The sequence below is a fragment of the Musa acuminata genome, chromosome BXJ3-9 (genome assembly GCF_036884655.1).
Source record: "Musa acuminata AAA Group cultivar baxijiao chromosome BXJ3-9, Cavendish_Baxijiao_AAA, whole genome shotgun sequence".
Lineage (NCBI taxonomy): Eukaryota > Viridiplantae > Streptophyta > Magnoliopsida > Zingiberales > Musaceae > Musa > Musa acuminata.
In genome coordinates, this window is record NC_088357.1 from 42899183 (window position 1) to 42926382 (window position 27200).

At 36.5% G+C, this 27200-nt stretch overlaps 3 protein-coding genes across 6 annotated transcripts; 2 read left to right on the forward strand and 1 right to left on the reverse strand.

The window, feature by feature from the left end:
• The first annotated feature begins 2514 nt into the window (after nucleotides 1-2514).
• Nucleotides 2515-9234, forward strand: LOC135649724 (eukaryotic translation initiation factor-like). The gene is made up of 9 exons (XM_065168429.1): nucleotides 2515-2790; nucleotides 3587-3658; nucleotides 3929-4024; nucleotides 4571-4783; nucleotides 6436-6533; nucleotides 6805-6892; nucleotides 6986-7336; nucleotides 7424-7666; nucleotides 7791-9234. The coding sequence occupies exons 1-9, from the start codon at nucleotides 2665-2667 to the stop codon at nucleotides 8820-8822; spliced, it is 2319 nt and encodes a 772-aa protein (XP_065024501.1). The 5' UTR covers nucleotides 2515-2664; the 3' UTR covers nucleotides 8823-9234.
• Nucleotides 9235-17265: 8031 nt separating this feature from the next.
• LOC135584837 (uncharacterized) lies at nucleotides 17266-22729 on the reverse strand. 4 transcript variants are annotated; one of them, XM_065168617.1, is made up of 7 exons: nucleotides 22361-22430; nucleotides 21968-22037; nucleotides 21518-21802; nucleotides 20666-20839; nucleotides 20486-20592; nucleotides 18749-19065; nucleotides 17266-18194 (listed from the first exon to the last, which is right to left on the reverse strand). In XM_065168617.1, the coding sequence occupies exons 3-7, from the start codon at nucleotides 21782-21784 to the stop codon at nucleotides 17617-17619; spliced, it is 1443 nt and encodes a 480-aa protein (XP_065024689.1). In that variant the 5' UTR covers nucleotides 21785-21802; nucleotides 21968-22037; nucleotides 22361-22430; the 3' UTR covers nucleotides 17266-17616. The 4 variants fall into 4 exon arrangements, with proteins under 4 accessions (XP_065024689.1, XP_018674072.2, XP_065024688.1 ...); XM_018818527.2 differs by lacking the exon at nucleotides 21968-22037 and having other exon boundaries at nucleotides 21518-21805; nucleotides 22361-22729; XM_065168616.1 differs by lacking the exon at nucleotides 21968-22037 and having other exon boundaries at nucleotides 22361-22728.
• A 2025-nt stretch (nucleotides 22730-24754) lies between these two features.
• On the forward strand, nucleotides 24755-26628 carry LOC135648742 (aspartyl protease family protein At5g10770-like). Its single transcript, XM_065166664.1, has 2 exons — nucleotides 24755-25061; nucleotides 25146-26628. The coding sequence occupies exons 1-2, from the start codon at nucleotides 24860-24862 to the stop codon at nucleotides 26396-26398; spliced, it is 1455 nt and encodes a 484-aa protein (XP_065022736.1). The 5' UTR covers nucleotides 24755-24859; the 3' UTR covers nucleotides 26399-26628.
• Nucleotides 26629-27200: the final 572 nt, after the last annotated feature.

Below are 27200 nucleotides of genomic sequence, written 5' to 3' on the forward strand. Positions count from 1 at the left end.
GTAAAGGTTGCCATCAAAGAACAGGTCATTGGGACCTTCAAACTGCTAATCAAATATTGTTGCTTTTATCAACTTGTATAGACTGGGAAAGAATATTGTTCAAATTGTGGACATTAGAATTCTGAGGTGAAACATTAATCTCAGTACCAAATATGTTAGCATACTATAACAATGATGATGAAATCATCTTCATCACAAATCTCCACCCAAGCATCTTTCTATCATAAAACCTAAGACATGTCTCTTTAATCTTTCAATAAAAAATTGCAGTGCATGTATTTACAGGTTTCTTGAAACTACTTTTGAAATTTAAAATCCAACAACCCAATTGCACCAACCAATTTTAAGTGGAGACTGACTCAGCCCTCCAATTGCTCTCAAGAACTACTTGGCTCCAAGTTTGCATGACAATGATAAGCACTCCAAGAATCCAACACTTGGGCCCACAAGGAGTCTAAAACTTGTTCCACAGGGTTGGAAGTATGAAGTTGAGAACAAAACATAGGTTTACAGTAAACAATTTCTTGATAACAGAAAAAAAACCATTAAATTCTCAAGAAATCATATCCCAGTTGAAAAGTTCTGTAGGGTCTATCTACAGCATGTTTGTATTTTTTTTCTTTTCTTTTTTTGCAAAAAAATAATATTATTAATTTTGTTCTAAGCTCTTGACAACTGTTCTTGAAAAAACTGTGACTAAGAAATATATTACACAGACAAATAACACATTATGTGATGGTTAAATGACAACCAATGACTTTTGCAATATAGTGCTCCACTTCCACAACAGGAAAGTGATAAATGATTCCTATAATTATAATTTTTGTTAGTGAGTTTTGTAAGACTTTGGTCTCTTATGAGGGCCAAATACTTAGTTCCTATGGGAGTTGGCTCATATCTTGGGTCAGTAAATAAAGAAATATATATATAAAGGTTTTATCTTATTGATGTTTCTAAGGTTGTTTCACAATGTCAAATGTGTTTCTTTTAGCTTACTGAAGTTTCTTATGAATGGATATAGACAATGTTGGCCCAACAACATATATATGCTTTGGATTTTGGATTGGCTTCAACCTCATAATTGACTTGGTATATAAGAAAACAAATAACTGGCCAAGTGATAAGGTAACAATGAAATATTTATTCTTTAAAAATGGTTATTGATGGGGTCTCTTTGTCTGTGTTGTCCAAAACAAAAATATTAATTAGTATTCCTTCCCTAGGATTAGGGCACCTTTAAATTGATAGGTGATTGATTAGGCATTGCTAAACCTCACATTGAGGCATTCTTATAATCATTGCTAAATATATTAAAAGCCACAGTTGAGCATAGAATTAAAAGCCTAAAGATTTGACTTCTAGTGACCAAAAAAAGCCCATCAAGATTCCAATGTGCTAGTTTGAATTTTTGAACATGAGGAGCACTTGCAATGAGGTGGTACATTTTTTATGTTGGACTAGCCATCATAGATGTGGCAAAGCACATTTGCACCTACAAATTGAAGTTTGGGTGTGCAATGAAATTAACCATAGTAAAACTTCCTAATCAATCAGTAGATAGAGAAACTTAATCCAACCAAATACATTGAATGAAAGAATGTATCTACAAATATACATGAACCTTTTCCATTATGCAATACATAATCTTGATGAGATTCTATATTAATCTATGCCTATTCCTTTATGTAGATACCATCACATAAAATTTTCTCATAGGTTTCTTGCATGGACAATGAGAACTTTTTTAACTCAAATATCATAATTTTAATTCATAACTTTGACTTTTGCATAAGTTATGTACAATCTTTTCTATGCATAAAACACATTTTTAATTCTTGCCCATGAAAATAATCCTCCTTCACTTGGCTGTTTAGCCGATTTCATATAAATCAATTAATCAATACCCAATTAAAAGTCTTTACATCACCTTATTGATTCTAATTAATCTTTTTCTATCCTTTTGCACCAACAATGTGTTGACTTAATTCATCAATTAATACAAGACTTATTTTGATTTCTTATATTTTCGTTTATATATATATATATATATATATATATATATATATATATATATATATATATTAGTGACATTTATATTTAATTACTCGTTATCACGAACTCAGCACGTGCCAAAGGGGTCGCCAGGCGCCCGACAATGGCACTCATCCGATATTTTCTGTCACTCACGAGGGTAAACTCGTCTATTTGCAGAATGATACAACTCTACTAGAGAAGGAAACACGTGACTCGGTTATCGTCCACGCCGTATTGAAGATTGATCCAATGGGGCCCGCTTAATATCAGCAATAAGAAGAAGGTATCTGATGGGGTGCAAAACAGGGCATAAAACGTATTGCTCTATTTAAAGCTAAAAATACGAATTGCGTCAGTTGCAAGACTTAGATATACCCCCTGCAAGTCAATATAATTACGAAACTACACGGCGACAGCACTGTTGCTTTCGGACAATTATAAGGGCTTCCGCATCTCCATCTCTTGTCCTTTTCTCTCGCCCTTCTCTTCGCGGCCCCCCGATAGCGAAGAGGGCTTCGCCAAGAGCTCCTCCTCTCATCTCCTCCGCTTCCTCCTCCCGTCGCAGAGCCGATTGGGTTACCGCCGTGGTCGCACCACCGCCCAGAGAAGGAGGCCGTTATTCGGCGAGGTATGCAGACGGATCAGACGGTCATCAGCTTGAGGCCTGGCGGCGGCGGCAGCGGGAGCCGAGGCAGCAGAATTTTCGGCACCCGGTTCGACTCTTCGGCCTCCGCCGGCGTCCCCATCTCGCTCAAGGTCGGTCGGGAACTCTTTGAATTGACATGTGGTTTCCTTCGATTGATGAACTTTGAATTGTTTGATCCGATGTGCGAGATGGGATTTTACGATTTGTTGGTGGACTCATCGATTGGCTTTATTACATATGCTTTAGTTCCATCTGCTTTCTTTTACCTGTGGTGGTTGGAGCTTGATGGAAAAACTGTGGTTTTTGGTGGTAACTCATTCTGCGTTATTCCAGAATCGTGCTTTCCCACTAATTGACACGGTGGGACCAGCTTTTTGATTCTAAAAAGGTATCAAATCATGCGGACTAAGTTTGGTATTCTTAATTGGTGTGGTTATAATTAGGGTGAATGAATTCTTTTTGGTTACTACTGAACTTGACTAGTCTGTCACTGTCAAGTTCATATCTTATTGTCGAAGCCATGTTATTGTAAATCTTCATATTTGTTTTCTGTATTACATGATTAGATTGATTGGTTAATCTCTTTGTCCAATTTCCCCAGTGTGACTAGTTGCTCATATACTTTATGTTCGTGGCAGTTAAACCTTGTAACGTGCTTATGAACAGATTCTAGCATCAGTCCTTCAGGTTACTGGGGCTGGCTATATCCTATCCAACTTCTGGAGTTTATCGGACTTCTTATATGTCATATGCATTTCACTAGTACAGCTTGCCATTTTGTCATGTTGTTCAAGTTATTGTGATTGCTGCCCTTTGGAATTTTCTACTTGTTATTTATTGCCTTATGGACACCTGTCAGAGCAACTTTTTAGAGTATCATCTAACATTGTATCACTATTTTGTCAGACTGGAGACTCAAGATTTGAAAGTCGTGAATGCATTCATTACACTAAGGACCAACTTCTGCAACTTCGTGAGGTATGCCAGAATATTCATCTTCTGAAGTGTATTTCTTTCGTCACATTATGATCTCCTGTTGATTCTCTTGAACATGGTAGAACTTATTACTCATGACAGTCTCTAACAAGATTGGTTAAATATTGATTGCATATCAACTGCATTTTAGCTAGTTGTGAGAACACTTCTTTGATAAACTAATCCCATCCTAGTAGATGTGCTTGGTGGATCATATATATCTTTGAAATTATAGCTTTCCATAACTGTTAATCCTACTCCTTCTCTTGCCAGGGTGTGCAGACACCAGAGGACATTCTGAAACTCAAACAGGAGATTGATGCAGAATTGTTTCCCGAAAATCAGACTTGGGGTCATAGTGATGCTAATGTATGTTCTCCTACTTCATGTTAAAGAGCATTGCTAAGTATGGTGTCCTGACTAAATTCGAGAATCATGTGGATTTTCCCCACACCTTTAAATCACAAGATTTACTGCAAGTGATGTGGGATCCTAGGCTAATGAAAGCACAATCTGTTCCTTTCATAATGAAGGCATATTGTTCTCAGCTGGATCATAGGTTCACATGATGCATATTAGGTCCCAACTCTATCATTGTTCTGTGAACTGCTGATGCTCCAGTGTCATATTTATCATTATGAAGCTGGTAACAGTGTGAGCTATGCCTCAAGAAGGTTCTCTTCGGTTAAGTGTCATGATTTGCACATGATACTATATGTCACATCCAATGTGGAACTTTTTGAGGCTATCACATTTGATCTGACATTTATTTCTCAGTGACACAATCCTAGATTGTGCAGCAGCATGAGCAAGCTTCTTGTTTCTAATGGTTGTTTTTTGTATCTTCCATTTGTCTATGCTCATGAATTTATTAAAACTTTTGGGACATCATCTTATGTTTGTCTGTGTCTCCAGTTGGCAAGTCAATCACAGAGTCGCTATTTTGAACCAGAAAGTCGTGATTGGCGTGGCCGTTCAGGACAATCTACTTCATTTGGAGACGAGAGATCTTGGGATACAATTCGTGAGAACAAAGAATCAATAGACTCTGGACATCAAGAAATAAGGCAATTGAATAAGCAGGGCTCCCAGTTTTCTTCAAACACTCAAGTTTCTTCTATTCAAGCGGTAATATATTTGTTGGACTGAAGAAATGTTTCTTTTCTTTCATGTAGTTCGAGCTGTTTGCTTCATATACCTTCTTTTCTTGTATTTGGTTATTTTTTTTTCACTATCTTGGTGACTTGTGGTCTTTCTTTTTTTTACATATATGTTACTTGTCTATCACTGTTGCATTTAAAACCATGGTGTCTGAATGTTTCTTCAAAATTTCATTTTTAATTGTATATAAGTCTCCTATGTGCAGTTTTAAGCTTAGTCTTATATTTCCTTTGGCAGTCTGTTTGACTGAATTTTTATTTTGTCATTATAGTATGTTGTTGCTCCACTTCTAAAGAGTTTAGATCCTTTAGAAAGTGTTGAGTCTATTCATTATTATGAGTGAGTTTTTTCCTTTTATGATTGGTTTAATAGTCTCTTTTGTGGATTCCCAGAAGCTTGATTGCATCCCACACATTGTCTCTTGGTTTTAGAGGCTTGATCCCCTCAAATTGATCATAACCAATTTTTACTATTGATAGAACCATTTTACTCTTACCGTCATCGTTCGATCCTCTTTCCGCTTACATCACATCCAGATTCTCCTTTGCTTTCACTTTTTTTTTCTGTCCCCATGTCTTCCCTCTACACCTTTTAGTGATTTTTCTCTTTGTTTCTTTTTTCACGCAATCTAGAAACTTCTTGTAAAAATGATTACACGAGAAGACAATTATTTGGGCTGCACATGCCCTGAAAATATTTTTTATATGTATGTATATATAAGATATGTGTATCGGTTAAGTGAATCCTATCACTTTCTTGATCTAATCTTTCATCTTCTATATGACCACATCTTAGTTAAAGTATGCATAATATTCGGGCATACTATGCTCACATTCTTGGTAGCTGCCAACACTGAATCTGTATAAGAAAGGATGTCTTTTTGCACTTATAACTTGACTACTGACGGTTCTTGTGAGGACAACATATTCATCCCTCCTGTCAAGTTGCTGATTCATTTTCTATGTTTATACCAATCTTCCATGAGAATTTTCTTATTGTCAAGTTGTTGACATTAGTTAACTTCAGCATCTAATGTTCTTGTTAGTTTTGCTCCTTCACATGGGTAGCAAGTATGTGAGTTATTTAATGGGTTTTTCAGTAAAAGGAACTTCTGCCAGATTGAAAACTTAAAAGTGGTACCTAAAGGTATATTTAAGAGTGTACTGTTTTAACTTTTAGGTGTGAGTACTTCATGATAATTTGAACATCTCATGTAGTCCTTTCCTTTTAACCATTAACTTGTTCCAAATGTGTAACTTATGTTGTTTTTAGGCCATGTTCTTTAAATAGGTCTATGTTTCGGCTTTATATGGCTTGCCTGCCCATGGTCAAATTTGTGCAATACCATCTATGCCTACTTAACTATCCTGGATAACTGTGGCCATGAGAACTGAAACAGGGACTTAGCATGGGTTCATATATAGGCATTTGCTAAGAATCTTGCTTTTATCAGTGTCTCACATGCTTAAGTAGCTGTACTATCCTGCCCACCTTCTAGATTATTCAAGGAACATTATGCTTGTCATCTCTGCAATTTTTAGTTCTTCTATATTTTTTTTGTGCATTTTAGAATTCTTTTCTTGTTTGTGTTTTGACATTTTTTAATTACAATTTATTAGATAGGACGTGCTCCTGCTCTAGTCAAGGCTGAAGCGCCATGGTCTGCACGAAGAGGCAATCTCAGTGAAAATGATCGGGTGCTAAAAACAGTAAAAGGGTACTTCAACTAATTTATTAGTCTACTGAAAGTTGTTAATGATTTGCATAATTGCTCTTGCTCTAACTATGGAGGTGACTATGTATGTGCATTGCAATAGTCATCCTCCATTTGATTTATTTGGTTTTGGCTTTGTGGTTCTGGTTTAGACTAGAATTTGTTTTTCACTTCTTTTGAAGGTTCATGAACTACATTTTACTTGAAAGCAATACAATGTTTATTAATTGGATCCACTAGAACAGGTTTCATTTCCTGGTGATATTTGTTGCAGTATCTTGAACAAGCTGACACCAGAAAAATTTGATGTCCTCAAGGGACAACTAATTGATGCTGGAATTACGACACCTGATATTCTAAAGGTTTTGATTTTCCCATAGATTTATACTATATTGCCATTGATATGTTTAGTTGTAATTTATCAGAATTTAATTTGAAAAACACCTATGCTGCAGGGTGTCATTACTCTCATTTTTGAGAAAGCTGTTTTTGAGCCAACATTCTGTCCCATGTATGCTCAACTTTGTTCTGATATCAATGAAAAACTTCCCTTATTCCCCCCTGAAGAAGAAGGTGGGAAGGAGATCACTTTCAAGCGTATACTCTTAAATAATTGCCAGGAGGCATTTGAAGGTGCTGACAGCCTGAGGGCTGAATTGCGAAAGCTGACTGCACCAGACCAAGAAATGGAACGTAGAGATAAAGAGAGAATGGTGAAACTTCGAACTCTTGGTAACATTCACCTCATTGGTGAGCTTTTGAAGCAAAAGATGGTGCCAGAGAAAATAGTTCATCATGTTGCTCAGGTAATGATTGCTTATGCTGATTATAGTTCTTATTTTTTATGGAATGTACTCTTTTTAGAAATTTTCTAACAGAGAATCTGTATACAGGAGCTTCTGGGGCATGATGGCAAAACCTGTCCTGCCGAAGAAAATGTTGAGGCAATCTGCCAGTTGTTCAATACCATAGGGAAGCAGCTGGATGCAAGCCCCAAGTCTCGTCACTTCAATGATGCCTATTTCAATCGACTAAAGGAGCTAGCTTCCAATCCTCAACTTGCATCACGCCTAAGATTTATGGTCCGTGATGTGCTTGACCTACGTGCAAACAAATGGGTCCCCCGTCGTGAAGAGGTAACTACTTGGTTCTGTCATTGATATTATTTGATGGATGACCATGCAAGGAGGATTAATTATTTCTAAGACACATTGCTTGATGTTACCCCTGTGAGAATTGACGGCTTTCCTGGTTTTCCAGGTGAAGGCCAAGACCATTAGTGAAATTCATACTGAGGCAGAAAAGAATCTTGGTTTACGTCCTGGTGCAACTGCAAGCATGAGAAATAGCCGTGATATCAGTGCTTTAGGGGGTATTAACACTACTGGATTTCCTGTCAACAGACCTGGAATTGGTGGTATGATGCCTGGGATGCCTGGAATGAGAAAAATGCCTGGAATGCCTGGATTAGATGGGGATGACTGGGAAGTTCCACGGAGCAAATCTATGCCCAGGGGTGATGCTAATCGTGTCCGTAGTTCTCCTGTGGCCAAGTCATCATCCATCAATTCTAAGTTCTTACCTCAAGGCAGTGGTAACCTGATTTCCGGTAAGACTAGTGCGTTGCTGCAGGGCAGTGGCCCACCAGCTCGTTCTTCTACTCTTGTTTCAGGCATATTAGATTCTCCATCTCCAAGCTCTGGGTCGCTGAGGCCTGTTGGTCAAGTGCCACCAGCTATGATTCCAGAGAGGTCAGTGGCAACAACAAAATTTGATCCTATGGAGTTACATAAGAAAACTGTTGCTCTTTTGGAGGAGTATTTTCACATTCGCATTCTAGACGAAGCACTTCAATGTGTAGAAGAACTGAAGAGTCCAGAATACCATCCGGAAGTTGTCAAGGAAGCCATCAATCTAGCTCTCGACAAGGGCCCTTCATGTCTCGAACTCCTAATGAAGCTTTTGGAGCATTTGCTGATTAAGAAAGTTTATACTCCAAGGGATTTGGGGACAGGTTGTCTGCTTTATGGGGCTATGCTGGACGATGTTGGCATTGATTTGCCGAAAGCACCTGCATTCTTTGGTGAAGTGGTTGGTAAACTAATACTTGTCCATGGTGTTGATTTCAAGGTAGTGGAGGAAATTCTCAAGAAGGTAGAAGATGCCAATTTCCAGTCAGCAATATTTGATTGTGTCTTAAGAACTCTTCAAGCGAGTCCCGATGGTCAGCCGCTATTGAGTGAATATGCTGCAGAAATCAAGGCTTGCAAGAAACTCATACATTTGAACTAGATGATTAGAGTTACTCCTTTGCAACTTAAATGATCGGAGCTTAAACAACGCTAATAGTCTCTTTGCTTACAGGGTAAGAATATGCCTGATGATCCTTCACCCTTCCATACTTTGCATCATTAGCAGTGTTTGCGTACTGGAAATTGGTACATCGAATTTTGTACGATGGCTTCCAGTATAGGTTGTCATCTTCTACATGTTGTACCCCTAGTAAATTCACTTGTCGAGTACCATTTCTTTTGCCTTTCTCTTCCTTTCAATATGTTCCATTTCTTTTGTATGGGATGTGGAACACGTTCAAATTAAGTTTGTGAGTTGTACAATTGTTGCGATGCTATCTGAACTTTATTGAAGTTGGAAGGAACAATTACTCCGGCCATTAGGCATGCAAGTTGAGAACAGTCTTATGTGAGATAGCTTGTAATGGTTTCTCAGAACAACCATGAGAGTTTTTGCGACTGTGGAACTCTGGGAATTGCCCTTTCTTGTTTTGTAAATAATATGTAGTCTTTTTTTAAGAAAAAAATTCTAATAAATTGATCATTTCATCCAACTTGAATAAATAATTCACTATGGATGTTAGATTATCTGCATTTTCTTAGGTAAAAGTTAATAATCCTTCTTGGCTATTGCACTCAAAAAATCTCCACCTCGTATTGTCATTCCACTTATATAAATCGTTTCTTTAAGCTTTCTATCATTGGAAAATTTGATCTCTACCTTCTAGATTATATAGTTTTATTTAATTAGATAAAATATATTATAGATCTGATTAAGGTTATAAATTAATAAAAATTTAAATTATGATAGGATTCTTTAGTAGATGATCTTGATAGGAAGAAGTCTAATTATAATAGAATCGTTATAAGCAATCATAAGAAGAGAGAAGAAGATATATTTTTTTTTCTTTCTTGTGTAGATTCATGGTGCATGCATATCACCATGTGTTGCTTCACGTTATCCGAGATATCATTTAGATTATGATGTTCAAAAAGTATGTATATTATCTCATATTTATGATATTTGATTTCAATCATGATATTAAATTTTTATATAATAGTTTTATTTCATACAATGTGTGTCAAAGCTATGTCATTGAAATCTAAGTTATTATAGATTATTAAAGAAATTAGATCTATTTTTAATCTATTTGTGTATTAAATCTATTTTATATAAAATCTATTATTATCATCATTTTTATTTACCAAAATATGTTTTTATTTACCAAAGTGGTGTGGAGGTGGTTGCGTCACACACCGAGCAGGCTGTGCTACTATGTGCGACAAGGCTTTTGCAGGTGGTGGTGGACACAACAACATAAGATGGTGATACAATGCGCTGCTACTATGTGATGATGGTGTACGGTGAAAGTGGCTATTGCCGATAGCACAAGGGGCAATGGTGCTATATTTCCAGAATGGGCAGAAGCAAGCCACCAGGTGATACAACAGTTTTGGGTCGCTTGACGACCGTCGGTGTTGAGTCACCTAGCGACCGTGCAGTATAACAGCAGAGGGAATCCGTGGAGAAACGGTGATTGTTGGTGTTGAGATTATCTAGATAGTTACCAATCTAGTGGTTACATTGATTTCAATAACTACTTCCATCTAGTAGTTATAGGATGATGATAAATAGGATCGTAGTTCATGAAACAATGTATATAGAGAGTGTGTGATTTTTTAAATACTACATCAGTTTTCTTGAGTCAAAAGGATTCTTTTTACTCGTAGTATTCTGTTTTTTTCTTGCTTCTCCATCTCCAATATTTATGGTATCAGAGCTAGTTTCAATCTGAATTGGGCATTATGGCTTTCAACGATAATTCCATGTCTCAACCCCTTATTCCCATCTTCTCGAAAAAAAACTATGAATTTTGGAGTATCAAGATGAATACTCTATTCAAGTCTCAAGATCTTTGGGATTTAATAGAGAATGGATATACGGATCCAGATAACGAAATCAGGTTGAGGGAAAATAGAAAGAAGAACTCAAAGGCATTGTTCTTCATTTAACAAGTTGTACATGAGACGATCTTCTCAAGAATTACAGCGGCGACAACCTCAAAGTAAGCTTGGTTGATACTTCAAAATGAATTTCAAGGCTCACTAAGGGTGATTATGGTAAAACTTCAAACCCTTTGTCATGAGTTTGAAATTTTATTCATGAAAAGCAATGAATCGGTACAAGATTTTCTTTCTCAAGTGACTGAAATTGTTAGTTAAATAAAATCTTATGGTGAACATTTTCCTGATCATATAATTGTTGCAAAAGTTTTGAAAAGTTTAACTCTGAAATTTGATCATATTGTTGCCGTAATTGAGGAGTCAAAAGATTTATCTACATATTCATTTGATGAACTAATGTGTTCCTTACAAACACATGAAGTAAGGTTGAACAGGTTACTTGAAAAAAGTGAAGAAAAAATATTTCAGGTTAAGGGGGAGTCTTCTACTTCAAAAGAACATAAAAAATCAATAGGAAGAGGACGTGGTAGAGGAGGATTTCGTGGTAGAGGAAATGGAAAAAGATGAGACAGAGGACACTTTGATGGGCATGATGAACAAGGGCAATCAAATTATGATCAAAGAAATTACAAGAGTGGAATTCAATGTCACTATTGTAAAAAGTTTGGTCATATGAAGGCAGATTGCTGGAAAAGAGAAAAGCAAGCAAGCTATGTGGAGAAAAATAAAGAAAATAGTAAGTTGTTTATGACCCATTCATAAGTTCATAATATCTCAAATGATATTTTGTTTCTGGATAATGGATGTTCTAATTATATATCAAGCATAAAATCAATATTTAGAGATATTGATGAAACTTACAAGTTGAAAGTTAGACTTGGAGATAACAAGCAAATTCAAGTGGAAGGGAAAGGAAAAAATTAAAGTGAAGACAAATCAAGAGAAGGTAAAATACCTTGATAATGTTTTTTCTTTGTTCCTATTTTATCATATAACTTGTTGAGTGTTGGACAATTAGTAGATGATAGATATTCAATAATATTTGATAATGGTTCATGCACTATTAGAGATAAAAAATCTGGTTTGATTATAGTAAATATTTGCATGATACAAAACAAGATGTTTTCACTTGATGTGTCAAATATTGAAAGACATGCACTTATCACAACTCAAGAATAAGTCTAGTTTATGACATTTAAGATATGGGCATCTTAATATTAAGGGTTTAAGGTTGTTAAGTAAAAAAGGAATGATTTTTGGATTGTCCAAGATTAATACACTTGATGTATGTGAAGGATGTATTTATGACAAACAAAGTAAAAAACCATTTCCTATTGGAAAAGCATAGAGAGCATTAATTCATGCTGATTTATGTAGACCTATGAATACAAAATTATTTGGTGGAAGTCAATATTTTTTATTATTTACGGATGAACAAATTGCGGATATCCTCACCAAATCACATCCAGTTCGAAAGCATGTTTATTTTCTATCGTAAATTGGTGTATGCAACTATGAATCAAGGGGGAGTGTTATCATGATATAGTGGTTACAGGATGATTTCAATAACTACCTCAATCTAGTAGTTATAGGGTGGTTGTCACTAGGTCCAATAAATAGGATCATAGTTTATGGAGCAATGTATATAGAGAGTGTATGAATTTGGTATCTTGTAAGTGTTCTTATCAATCCTCCCGTTTTTAAATATTATATCAATTTTTTTGAGTTAAAAGGATTCTTTTTACTCGTATCGTCGTAATATTATGTTTTTTTCTTACTCCTCCATCCTCAACAGTTGGATGGTGGACAGCGATAGCACTAGGTGACAGCGTATGCTACCCATCACCGTACCAGTGAAGGATGCCACAGAAAAGAGTCATGACGGACAGACGACGGTCGCCTAAGCATCACGAGAGGGAATCGTAGTGGAAAAGGGAAGCATCGCACCTTGGCGTTGTTCTCTAAGGTAATAACTACAGGCGCTATAGATGGCGTGTAGGCCATGCACCGCAACGGCAATAGTCCCTCGTGTAGGCACCATGGTGATAGCTTCACAGCACAACGATGGTGCTGCTCCTCGGTGAGCGCACGACCACACTGCAGTAAAGATGTTGCGTGAGGATAGGGCTTCATTTTGACCAAAATCACCTATTTTGATAACTATTTTATTTTGACTAAATTTTGACCTCGGTCAATTGACCAAACTTTGATTAGTTTAAATTTGATTGGATTTTGATTTCGATCTTTTTTTTTTTTGACTTGATCTGAATTTTGATTATTTAATTAAATTTAGAATGATCAATAAGATCCAATTCGAAGAAAGTTAAATTTTGATCAATTTTAATTTTGACGGGCCTAATTGAACAAATGATTGGCCCAAATCTATTAGACCAATTTGGATAGTTCAATTCTAAACCTACCCAATCAAATAGGGTGAACTAGTATAAGGGTTACATGTGAAATAAAAAAAATTTATAAATTATAATTTTCTTTGATAGTTTTCTTATATGATATATTGATAAAATTTTGCTTATGATAAATAAAAATTTAATTATTATTATTCTTAGATATTTATTTGATCAAGCTATTAATACTTTTAGATGTACATAAATGAAGCCAAGAGATACGTAGATAAAAATGTTCAAATTATCAAATCTAATGAGGGTGATAAATTTTTTTATGATAGATATGATAAGCCTGATCATAATTTTGGTTCTTTTACTATATTCCCAGAATAGTAAGGTATTTATACTCAATATGTATGTGCTATAGCAGAATGATACTATTAAAAGGTAAATTCCTACTATTATAAGAGCTTGATAAATTATTCTTTTGTATCTGAATCAACGTGAGGAGAAGTTCTAAGGATGATTATATATATCTTGAATATGATTCCTAATAAATCAACTACATCAACTCCTTTTGAGTTATTGACTAATAAAAAACCTAATTTAAGATATTTACATATTTATGATTGTTCTACGATAACAATCTTCAATTCACATGAAAATAAATCAGATTCAAGGATTATTTCTAGCTCTTAAATTTTAATTTTGATATTGATGAGATATATGTTGATAATCTTTTATTATTTTTTATTCGAGAGATTGTTGTTCCTTAAATCACTGAATGATTTAATAAAAACGTATAACATAAAAACATAAACTCACACATAATATTGATATTACTACTTATGAGCTTGTAGGATAAATCATAATCGATAATTTTGAGAATATTTCAAAGGAAAATGAGATTTATCATTTTTTTCGATTATTTATATCTACAAGAATCATATTCTGATATAGAAATTAAAAGAATTTCTCATTGTTTTCATATGTTAAGGAAAATAATAATTCTAAAAAGTAATATGATATAAAAAAAAGTTAAAAGTTTGGGTCAGAATGATGTTTAAGAACTTATCGAATTATTCAATAACTATAAAAGAATAATTTGTTACATAAACATCACTCAAAGGATAATATCAAACAATATAACAATCAGACTTCTGATTAAAGATTTTACTCATAAAGAACACATCGATCTTAAAAAGACTTTTGTTTATTGTTTAAATAAACTTACTAAAAATCATCATGACATTATAATTTTGAGTTACAACAATTATATGTAAAAATAAGTTTTTCGAATAAGGAACTAGATTTATATTAAATAATTCAAAGGCAAAATAAAAGAAATAGAAAATTTGGTGTCCAAATTTAAGAAATCCATTTATAAACTTAATATCATTACTTTCTTCAAATTTAAGAAAAATACTATTGATCAGTATTTATATCTAAATATCGATATGAGCAAGTTTATTATATTGGTATTATATATGGATTACTGATCAATGAGAGCAATGATCTTGGTTTATTATACTGAATAAAGAAATTTCTCACCAATAATTTTAAAATGGTTGATATGAATGAGGTATCTTATATTAGTAGTATTGAAATATTTAGAGATAAATCTCAAGGATTATTAGGACTATCTCAGTAAAGATATATTGATCAAGTCTTGGTGAGACTAAGTATACAACTTTTTTTAGCAAACGATGAAAGTAAAACAATTTAGTTAAAATAAGTGTTTTTTAAATATTTTAGAAAGGAATCAAATTAAAAAATTATTATATATATATGCTAGTTGGAAGTCTATTATACGCTCAAGTCTATACTAGATCATATATTAGTTTTGTAATTGAAATACTAGGTATATATTAGAGTTACATAGGAATGAAAACACCAAGAGACTACAAAGGAAATAATATTTGGAATGGACAAAGGATTATATGATCATATATATGAAAAATTATTTATGTATATATGGTTGGAAGTTTATTATATGCTTAAGCATATACTAAATTAGATTTCAATTTTGTAGTTGAAATACTAGATAAATATTAGAGTTACTAGGCAATGAAAATACTAAAAGACTTTTAAAAAAATAATAAAATATCTGAAATAGACGAAGGATTATATACTCACATATACAAAATTAGATCAGCTTGAAATGATGGTATTTTCATATGCTAATTTTGTAAATTATATTGATAACAAAAAGTCCACTTTACAATTTATATTTATATCAATTAGATAGATAATTTATATAAAAAATAAAATAATATATTATTATATTATTAACAATAGAAGTTGATTTTATGATATGGTTTGAGGCCATTAATCAAGTTTCATGGTTATCGAAATTTTATCTCAAGACTTAGATATGATCAGATTCAATCATCAAGTCGTTGAAGATACTTTGTGACATATCACAGTAGTTTTCTTCTCTAGGATGATAAGTAATATAGTAGTTTTATGCATTATAGTATAAAATATATGATAGTCAAAGTTCAGAAACAATTAATGTTAATTAAATATTCGAGTTCTACTATATTAATTACTGATCCATTCAGTTAGGACTTATAGCTTAGAGTATTTGAAAGAGCATGTTCATATAATCGAGTTTTTAAATAACCCATAAAAGATAGATGATGCTAAGTAGACATTATAATTAATATTCTTACTTACGTAATTAAAATTATTTATTTTTATTATCTTGTTCACATTTATGTATGTGTATATTATGATTGAATGTGAATAATAATATTGTCTTGATAAGACAAATTATATGGGTCATTTTAGATTTTATTAGAAAAGACCAACAATATTGTAGTACATAAAACGAAGTATGATATTGATAATATACAACCGTTATAACTCATAATGCTAGTAAGACTTAATGTAGTATTATTATGTTTATTAAACTTATTGACCTATTTTTTAAAAAAATTTGTACGTGTACAAATGATTTTTAAAATTTCATAATCTAGTTGGGTAAATTTATTTTTAAATAAATTTTATTATATTTATTTTAATTTTAAACCCTTTTATATCTTTTTAATTAACGAGTCAATTAAAAAAAATTAGATTATATGACCCTATTTAATTAGGTAAGATATATTATAGATCTGATTGGATTTTGATTATTATTATTGGTTAATATAAAAAAGTTCATTTATGATTGAATTTTTTAGGAGATGACCTTGATGGGAATGATTATCTAATTACTTATCTTAGAATCTCCATAAAAGGACCGGACCTTCTAAGAACTCAACGCGGATATGTAGATATATGATATTATTGAGAAGTTATAGATCTTTTCTTATCTTCCTTTTATCCATCACTCATAGTGATTATGTGATAAATAGGAAGAAAAATTCAAGTCTAGTTTCTTTCGTGTAGATTTACATTATATATGATTTTGATATTTTGTTTCAAATCTACCATGTTTGATTTCAATACTAACATTAATTTTTTATATAATAATTTTATTTCTTATAATAATTACTCCCACAATTAGCTATATGCAAGTTAAGAACAGTTGGTTTATCAGAGAACAGCCATGGGAGCTTTTGCAACAATTGAACTCCGGGAATTTCTTTTTCTTGTTTTTGTAAATAATATTTAATCTTTTTTATAAGAAAAAATTCTAATAAATTGATCATTTCATCCAACTCGAATAAATAATTCACTACGGAGGTTAGATTACGGCATTTCTTAGGTAAAAATTAATAATCTTTCTTGGCTCTTGCACTCATAAAATCTCTATCTTTATTAATTCTCCACGTCGTATTGTGATTCCACTTATATAAAATCGTTACTTTGTTTTGATTTAATTTTATGTGCTAAAATATGCTTTACATCAGTTGCTAGTCGTCTAATCAAACTTTTCCCTCCTCTTTTTTCTTTTGATGTAGGAAAAACCATCTTAGAACTTGAATCTGCCACCACCTTAATCTTCTCTACAGATTACCAGTGTCTACAGACCTAATCTTGAATTATTCTCCCTCCTTCCTTCAGCTGCTTCTCCTTGAAAATATAATTCAGGCACAAAGAACTGATATTTTCGTTGTTCAAGAATTGATCCAGGATTGTTCCAAATCAATTTCTCTTGAATAAAGAAGGCACAACAAACAACACAAATAGAAAGCAACCAAGCGGAAGAATATGCCTTGTTATAGATGAAAGAATAAAGGTCAATCTGTACCACAACTGATGTCAATCCCAGCAACTGTAACCCACAGAACAGTTCAGCCAATTTGGTCAACTGTATTACCAAAAAGGATGGCCTACCTCAGAGTTTAGACAGCAACATGACCTAACATCTTTTCTCTTATTTATTTGAAGAACTTAACATACTTCACCAAAGCACATAAAAAGCTCCAACAATATCGTCAGCTACTGAAGGAACTTTATCCCATCCATCACCATTATCTGACATCCCAAGACTAATCTAGACTCTACTGTTCTGTACACAAAAGAGCTGCATCGAACTCAGCTTGACAGAGAGCTATCTTCTTCATCTTCAGCAATGTTGAACAAGAACTGAGGCAGCGAGGCAATGCGAGGGAGTTGCATCAGCAGATCACTGAATGAATCCTTCCTTGACATGCTTGCCAATGCCTTGGGACCAGGTGCATCGTTGATCTCACCTTTGGTAATTGATGTGTGCTTCTCCGAAATATTATTGCAGAAACCATTTTCGTTAGCTGCAGGTCCGCCGCCATCTGTCTGCTGGCTGTCGACTGTGCCAACATCTTTCTGGAGCAGACAGCAAAATGAATTCACCTTTGACATGACAGATTTCTCATCTGAGGCGGGCATTTGGGAATCGCTGAAGAGGCATTGGGCCAACTCCTCCAACATTTCTTTGTCAGGTATAACCGAGCCAGATAATTGCGGATTCCCCAAACTGATCTGCTCAGAGATGCAATGTCCTATTTGATTAACAAAGTCGCTGATGGACATTGAATGCTTGAGTCCAGGAACTTTCAACTGGTCCCAGCACCACTGATTATTCGAGTCTTCAGTTTCAGCAGTTCCACTTCCTTGCGTCACCCAAGGTTCCATCACTGTACACAATGCCAAGGATCAAAAAACAATGCGAAATTGCAAACAGTAAATATGTTACAGCAGGTCAATGGATTAATAAATTAGCATCCAATCTGAAGTAATGTGGAACTAAGAACTCTTACAAATTGATGAGCTAATGGAATCCGTCAAAATATTACCTTTGTTCCAAAAAGGCATGCATGCATGACCTCATGGAACTCTTACAAAATACCAAAGATCCACATATCTACTATATCAAGCAGTTTTGAGCAGCCAAAATGATGTGGAACAAAGAAGTAGTCATTTTGGTATTGATACAGAAGATCAGCATAGAGATGCATGAATTTAGTAATATAAAAAGAAGAGGCCAAACATGTAAAGAATGGATGAAACATAACATGTCCTTTAGATAGTTTAATGCTAAAGTTCACAGGAATAATAAGATGGGAAGAAATTGTACAGAAAAAATGCTAGTCATAGTTGGTCCAGCCTTCTATGTAATGAAAAGCAAAAATTTGTTTTCGTAAACCATAAAACTTAAATACACCATCGTAAGAAAGGGCTTCAAAACTACCTGGACTTGGTGAGTGGATTTTCCCAGTATCAATAGGATCTCTGATGTCATTCTTAGCAGAAGTTGATGTGCTAGCACAAGTCAATGCAGAATCTTCGAACTCTTGAACCACAGATCCATATGGATCCTTCAGCTTGTCAAATGGATGGTACTTGGATTCATCTTGATCCTCAAAAACAGAGCACCTTGGTTCAGAGAATGGTGCATCCAGGAGAACATCTGGTTCATGACTTAGTGCACATAACCGTGGATCACACTGGATAAGCTTCTCAAAATGCTTGCTCAACAAACCTTGTGGACAACGTAGAAGATGCCTCCTGAAAGCAAGTATATCAAATTGTAGGCATTAAAAATAATCAGTCCCAGAAAAATCTTGAATTACATTCTCTTATTACTTCACATTTACCAAATAAATATCACATACACAAAGAGACATATAACTAATGTATGTTATGAATCAATCAACAGCTCAACATATACCCTATAGATCTTTATTTTTTTTATCAACCGCGAAAAGCACATTTAGAAAGCAGAAAAACAAGTAAATATTCAAGAAAAATGTCAGCTAACAATTCTAAAACATGATATAGAATAGCCAAATGAGAACAAATGCTAAATCCAACTAAGTATCTCATAGATAAGTTTCCAAGTTCTCAATATTTTTTTTGTAACTCAAACTAGATTAGCTAAGACCATCTCCATGCCAAGATATGATCATGATGCTCATGTATCTCAATGTTTCCAAAAGACACTCGGGTGAGATGAGGCGTTTCAATGAAGCACCACTTGGGCGCAAGCTTGAGCCCAAGTGTTGGGCGACTCGAGCATGCGCCCGAGCCAAATTGGTCATGGCTCAACCTGGGTTCGAGCCTGGGTAACTAAGTTAGTTCAACCAAACCAACTAATACCACTTACTCGATCCCCAATGCAAGCAACCAACGAAACCCTACCACTTCATCTGCGGCCATCTGCAGCCTTGTTTCATCGCCAGTTATCTACCAATGTATACCCATGCTGATTTATTTGATAGTTTATCTTCAGCTTTAAGGTTTCTCATATTGACAATTACAACCGAACTTAGAGGGTGATGCAAATTCATTAATTTTGTTGAGTTATTTTCTCTTTTTTTTTGTTATTTGATCCTTTTTATATTTCATGTTTTTCATATGTGTCAATTTTATTTTTGTGATCATATTTATCAATAATAATATATATTTTTAAATTTTAATATTCGGGAGCATTTGCTTGGATTGTGTTTTGGGAGCTTGGTACTTTTTTTGGTGCCTAGCACTTTTAAGAATACTGTTGTATGTATAGGAAAAGTCCATCATATCTACCACATGGAACCATGCAGTGAAAGTCAACATATTAAAAAATGTAACTATGCATAGTTCATTGTGACCAATATAAAAGAACAACAAAAATTCTGAGACAAATTAAACCAACTAGATGCATTTTCATAAAATTGAATATCGATAGCTCACTATAAGTTGAAAGGACCATACTGTAAGAACATGAGAAATAAAAAATTGGTCAGCAATAAATATATCATTCCGAGGAAGGTAAATAATATCTCCATTTGTGGCAATTTTGTTTCTTGTAAGAAAAGGTAACATGAATTTCCTAAACTGTTGATTCTTAAATGCAGATACAATCAAGGTACAGAAGTCTCAGTGGTTGTAATATCAATATCCTCCTTAAGGTATCAATAATTCAACCCAAGAATATCCTGTTTACCTGTGCATGCTTGCTTGCCCATCAGTGAAATCTGAAGTAGCTTGCCATAAGGTGTGCTTCCTAGGCTGTGGATTGGTCTCCCTAAAGAAAAGAGGCTGGCCACCCAGCTGCACAAAAGAAATAAATGTTCATGGAATTTTGACAAACTCTGTGCAATGTACTGTCAAATTACCACTATACCACTATATCCAAAGTCCCAGGAGCATCTTCTGGGCAAGTTGCCTTGAGAGCTGTGATATCTGACCACTGGATCTCAATCTTGCTCTTGAGACCACCTTCAAGAATTTCCCAGACAAGTTTCCGCTTTGCAAAATAGCATTTGGCCACCAAATCCCCTTCATACCTTGATACATACTGTTCAAAAAGGAAATAGGATAACATTCCTAAATTCCACCAACTTGATATGTAAACAACAGATTCAAGGGCTATGGATGCTATTATATCCAACCGAACTGGAACACAGCACTAGTATATGCTGCTGATTATGCTACTACACAAAATTACAGCACACATGTTGATATATGGCATGGCAATGCACAACATCTGGTCTTCATGGGATGGCGTGCCGTGTCTGTGGCTCCCCCAACAGAGACACAACACAACTCAACCTTTGATATTAACAACTCAAGACAAGAGAAGGCATATGAATTCTTAATGACTCATCTGTTTTGCACTATGAACATTTGCAACAGTAATCATCTGCAATGTTATATTCTCAAAATCCAAACTAATTGCATAGTACTCAGAAATAATGGCCAAACACTTGTGGTGAGTAAAGCAGGCTAATAGTAACTACAGAAAAACAAGAGGAATAAATCACAAAGGAAAACATCTACATAATCGGGTCTACTAGTTCAACAGAACATTCGAAAGCAATCAAAGTATTGGTAAGTCAGCATAACTTAATCATACTTCTGTGACATAGTACTTCATATGGACATAAGAACAAACTGGAACGTACTAATCAAAGATATTCACTCCATTAAGGATAAAAGAAAATAACAAGATTTCATCAAACATAATGGAGATTACCTCCCACGTCCCAATCCTCAAAAGGGAAGCTGGAAAGTTTGATGCTTTCAACTTTTCGGTGTTAGCCAAAGCAATGGTAGACCTAGTATCATTCTTTTTCCCATTCTCCAAGTTCTCATCGTTCAAAATGCATGAATTAGCAGCTGCATTTGCTTGAGACAACCTCATTTGAATCAAATCTACCAGTGATGGACTCTTTCGCAGACGAAGACCCAATGGGCTAGGCTCATTAAGCAGATTATTTTGAATAACTTCTGTTAGAGGCATGCTTTCACCTGTTCCACACTGCTATCACACACAAATTTAGTAAGTAAATCTGCAAAACTATATAACAATTTTGTTTTCATAACCAGATTGTAAAGTACAATAAATTGCCCTAAATACATTGCTCGTGTCAAAAATCACATCAGCGAAAGGAAGAGATTTTGTGAAACAATTAAAGGAACTCACCCAATTATGCTCCAAAATAAAGTTTGATTCTCAAAGATTAACATTCTCTTCCGTGAAAACAAGCATCGGCCTATGAAATTTAAATCTTTAGAAAGACGGAAACACAATTCAATGTCACATATCTATCATAAGTTATATGGATTTTTATATTTTCAGTGATCCCAAAAATATATCTTTCGAAAACATAGATCCGCCAGCTGATATTTGCCAATACGAAAATTTACCATGAAGAAAATTTGCCAATACGAAAATTTACCATCAGAACCCTCAAACCCAACCAGATCAAGTTATTTTTTGAGGGCACTCACAGAGATCGTCTTTTTAATTGAAAAAGAGAAAGAAGAGAAGAAAGCGAAGAGATATCCCCTGCTGGAGAGAAGGAAGAGAAGCGACCTTGGATCTCTTGTTGAGCGGACCATGCTCGTCCTCCAACGGGTCCTCAATCTCCAGCTTCGTCGCTAGCGGCAGCGTCATCTTCATCGGCAGCTCGGATTCCGGCCGCAGCTTGCCGTGATTCGTCAACTGAACCATCAAAAAGCCCACACCACAAGAAGAACAACGCACGAAAAAGCCGGTAGGATCACCGAACCCCGCGGAAACCCTAACTAAAACGCGGATCCACGCGGTCTCCCCCTGCAACCCAAGACGAATCAAAGCTCTAATCGCCCACTACGGATCACGAAATGGAGTTGAGATTTGGAATGGTGGGAATCGACGAATGCGCTTCTCCACCTTCCGGATTTGGGGATTACAAACAGATAATTTAATGAAGCGGTGGCCTCGTTTTTGGCGAGCAGCCGTACACGTGCCTCCCGGTAGCTGCGCACGTGGGGTTTAGATTTTTTTTTCCCCCAAAATTACATCTTTACCCTCCCCGAGCCACGACAAAAAATATCAACCTTCAAAAATAAGAGTTCTGAATAATAACGATGATAATAATAATAATATAATTATGACCGACGTGGGCTATGATCGAGACAAAAGTCGTGACTCAGTTCCGGTCAAAATAGGCTTAGGAAAACGTGTGTTTTGTTGGTCAACCATACCAAACGTTGGAGTTGGTCAACGTGATTCTAATTGAATTTGCAATTAACAGGTATCAAATAACATGGATATCAATCTTTCCTGCACTAATTTATGGGATTAACACTGTGCCCTGTGATTACCTTCAATTAATTAGCATCATCGAGCTGGGTAATACACCCAGTTATTAGGATTTGTGTCCATAAAAATAAAACTAATTTGGTCGATAATAAATGGGGAAGGGCAATTTCGTCTTTTCGTACTAGCGAGAAAAGGTACGGGCCGCCGGATCGCGTACCTTCTCCATGGGGCCCGCGGCGGGACGGCATGTGGATGGTGGGCCCAACGGCGGCGTGCCGCCGAGTTGGATTCCCAGAGGAGTAAGATGGGATGAAAGGCGACTCTGAATCACCAAAGCACTCGACAACCGTCGCGAACAAGGCGACGAGGATTGAGAGTCGATTTAATGGCAAGTATTGGTCATGAAAGATTCCTTCTCGTGTCCCGTTTCATCGCATGCAATCCCTTTCCCTGTGAAATGACATGAAGAATTGTTTTCTATTTCATCCCCATTGTTATTATGGTCACCATCATCGCCATCCCATCAATGAATGCTACACTTATCAGGATCGTACATTATTTTATGCTCTCAGAAGAAGCATCGGCCACTTATCCTGTCGACGTGAGCTGCAAGCAAGACAAAAGTGTTTATGTCATCCTCCTATGTTAAATATTCATTCTAAATTGATAAATATATTAATATCATGTTTGCGGATGGAGAGAATAAAACCTAATCTTAGATCATTCGTAGTCAACGTAAAATGCATGAAGAGACACTCAAGCTATGAGCATAAAACAGTTTATGAGAATACATTGAAAATAAATCATATATCCATCAGTCGCTACAGGTTGATATCGATCAAAATTTAATAGTGTCGATTTTTAACACAACGATCATTTAAATCCTTCTCCCTCTCCTCACTCTCATTTTCACTTATTTTCACACACTAAAAGTTCCTAATTCATGATTAATAATAATAATCAATTTATTATTTTGAATTAAAAAAGGTTAGAAATTTTACTTAAAGTTAATTAGTTTAGCTCTAATTAAAGGTAATTAAGCATAATTTAGGTCAAGTTAGGATTTAGAATTATTTGATCATTTTATCGTACTAATGTACTAACATATGATACGTTGGATCGATACCATTGGACGGCACGAGATAGTAGTCCTTGATTTAAGGGATAAATAAACTTTTATAATGTAAAAAAAAAGTTATCTTTATGATTCCTGTGTGTGTTTTTAGGATTAAGGTAATTTAAGGGCTTACGAGAGGGAGTGATTAATCCAAGGAAAAATTTTGTTTTGTTGGTTTATTCTCAAGAAATTTAAGTTTTTCTTTTGCGAATATAAGCAAAAAAATATCGAATTACATAAATTATATTTACATTATCGTGACATGATTACATGCCATTGAGATGCAAAAGCCAGCATGAAGGTGAGGTTGCCTGATAACCTCAAGCGATTCTACTGCTTTGATGAAGAAGGAGAAGAAGAAGAAGAAGAAGAAGAAGAAGATAAAAGGACCGAAGCTTTTCGCCTACCTCTCCACGCCCACCAGGCTACCACAAATCACGGGAGCTGATAACCCACGCACGGCCAACATCCGATTCCACGGTTTCGGCCGCCCGTGAGCCCCCAGCGATTCCCCACCATGCGCTAATGCATCCAAGTAGCCAACCCGTCCTCCTCTGTTCTCATGCCGAGCCCCGCAAACGCCCAAGAATCCCCCCCCCACCAACCTGTCTACTTCCTTCCTCCTCCTGCCCTCACTTCGTCACCCAGCATCCTTCCGGCTGGCTTCTGCAATGGTGGGACTACCATGCCATGTTCCGGCCTCCAAGCTCTCGCTTTTGCTGCACCACGTTCTTCTTCTCCCTGTCATCGTCGTCGCCGCCGCTGCTGCTGCTGTCGATGGTGTCTGTTGCTCCCATCAGAATCTGTTGTCCGTGCATGAGCTGCAGTGGGGAGACAAGTTGCTCCCTCGGTCTACTTCCAGTGGAAGAACAAGTGAGCCTCTTAGCAGTTCTACTTTGTGATGGTTGCAGTCATCCGTCGATCGAGTTTTCTTGCATGAAATCTTCTTCCTTGCAGGGAGTCATACCGGTACTGCAATGCTGGAAATGAGGCAGCAACATCAGGTTTCGAGGCATATCAGCAATCACGATGACTACGTCTCGAAGCTCCTAATCGCCGACGAAGCTCGAGTCTCATCACTTCAGTCCAGAATCTCCAACAAGCTCCCACAAGATTCATCGGGAGCGCAGGTGCCTCTTGTCTCGGGAATCAAGCTCCAGACTCTGAACTACGTAGTGACCATCGGCGTCGGCGGCAAGAACATGACGGTCATCGTCGACACCGGCAGCGACCTCACCTGGGTCCAATGCAAGCCCTGCTTCTACTGCTACAGCCAACAAGACCCCCTGTTCGAACCCTCCGCCTCGCCCTCCTACCAGTACGTCCCCTGCAACTCCACCGCCTGCTACTCCCTCCAGGCGGCTACCGGGAGCGCGGGCGTCTGCGGCGCGGACCAGTCGACCTGCAGCTACGCCATCGGCTACGGCGACGGCTCCTACTCCCGCGGCTTGCTGGGACGAGAGAGGATCGACGTCGGCGGAGCTAGCATCGAGGGGTTTACCTTCGGCTGCGGCCTGAGGAACCACGGGCTCTTCGGCGGGACCGCCGGTCTCATGGGGCTCGGGAGGACCCAACTCTCGCTGGTGTCGCAGACCACCGCTCGCTTCGGCGGAGTCTTCTCCTACTGCCTCCCCACGAGGATGCTCAGCTCATCGGGCTCCTTGGTCCTCGGCGACGATCCTGCCGCGTACAAGAACTCCACTCCAATCTCCTACACCAGAATGCTATCAGACCCGCTGCAAGCACCCTTCTACTTCCTCAACCTCACCGACATGAGCGTCGGCGGCGTGGCCCTCGAGGCCGCCGGCTTCTCCAACGGCAGGATTCTCATCGACTCGGGCACGGTGATCACGCGGCTGGTGCCGTCGGTCTACCAGGCGCTGAAGGCGGAGTTCGTGAAGCAGTTCTCGGGCTACCCTCCGGCGCCGAGCTTCTCCATCCTGGACACCTGCTTCGACCTGTCGGCCTTCGAGGAGGTGAGGGTTCCGAGGCTGAGGCTGGGGTTCGAGGGCGGCGCGGAGATGACCGTGGACGTCACCGGCATCTTCTACTTCGTGAAGCGGGATGCTTCCCAGGTTTGTCTGGCGATGGCCAGCCTTCAGTACGAGGACCAAACCGGCATCATCGGGAACTATCAGCAAAAGAACCAGAGGGTGGTGTACGACACCGTAGCCTCCAGAATAGGGTTTGCTGAGGAGGCTTGTGGTTGATGGAGCAGAGTCCCATCAGCTGTAGGTTGGAGATGAAGAAGCCATGCATGCAGCTGCAAGTGACATAAAATAAGGCTCTGTTGTGTTCGTGAAATTGTTGCTGATAAAAGCAGCATTATTTCCAATTTATGAATGCCAATCAAGACCTAATCAAATGTATCTTATACTATTATGGCAGCTGACTTAGCTGCATGATGGCATCAAGAAGAACAGGAACAATGACTGCTGCATCTACTCAAGTCCCATCAAGAATTGATTGCATCCTAGAGTTGACCAATCCCTGATGACAGTGAATGAAAGGGATTTGAGATGTCTTGATCTAGAGATTGATTAATCCACCATCTCATAGTTTTCTTATTATTCTTGGTTATTTTTTAAATATATAAAATATAGGGTTCATATCAGAGCCAATCAAACTGGTCAACTCATGAGTTGGGATTAATCCATGCCAAAATCAAGGGATATCAAATCCCTTTCATATGGCAAGACTAGTTATATTATTTGGGATTGGTCAACTATCATGTCAAAAAGATATTGAATCCCTCAAATAGTAAGTCTAAACAACTGTAGGGGAAAATTAATTATTTTAAACTTAAAAATGACTGCATTTGTTGCAAAGCCATTTGGTTGGATAAACTTAACCATATCCTATAAATAAAATACGAAATATTTTTTATGATTAAGAAGTAGATAATTTCTAGGAAGGGGATAAACATGAACCAATTCAGGAAAAATAACACTATTTCTTGCCATAGTCTGTTCATGTTAAACATGTCCAGTTTGATTAGTTTGATATTGGATT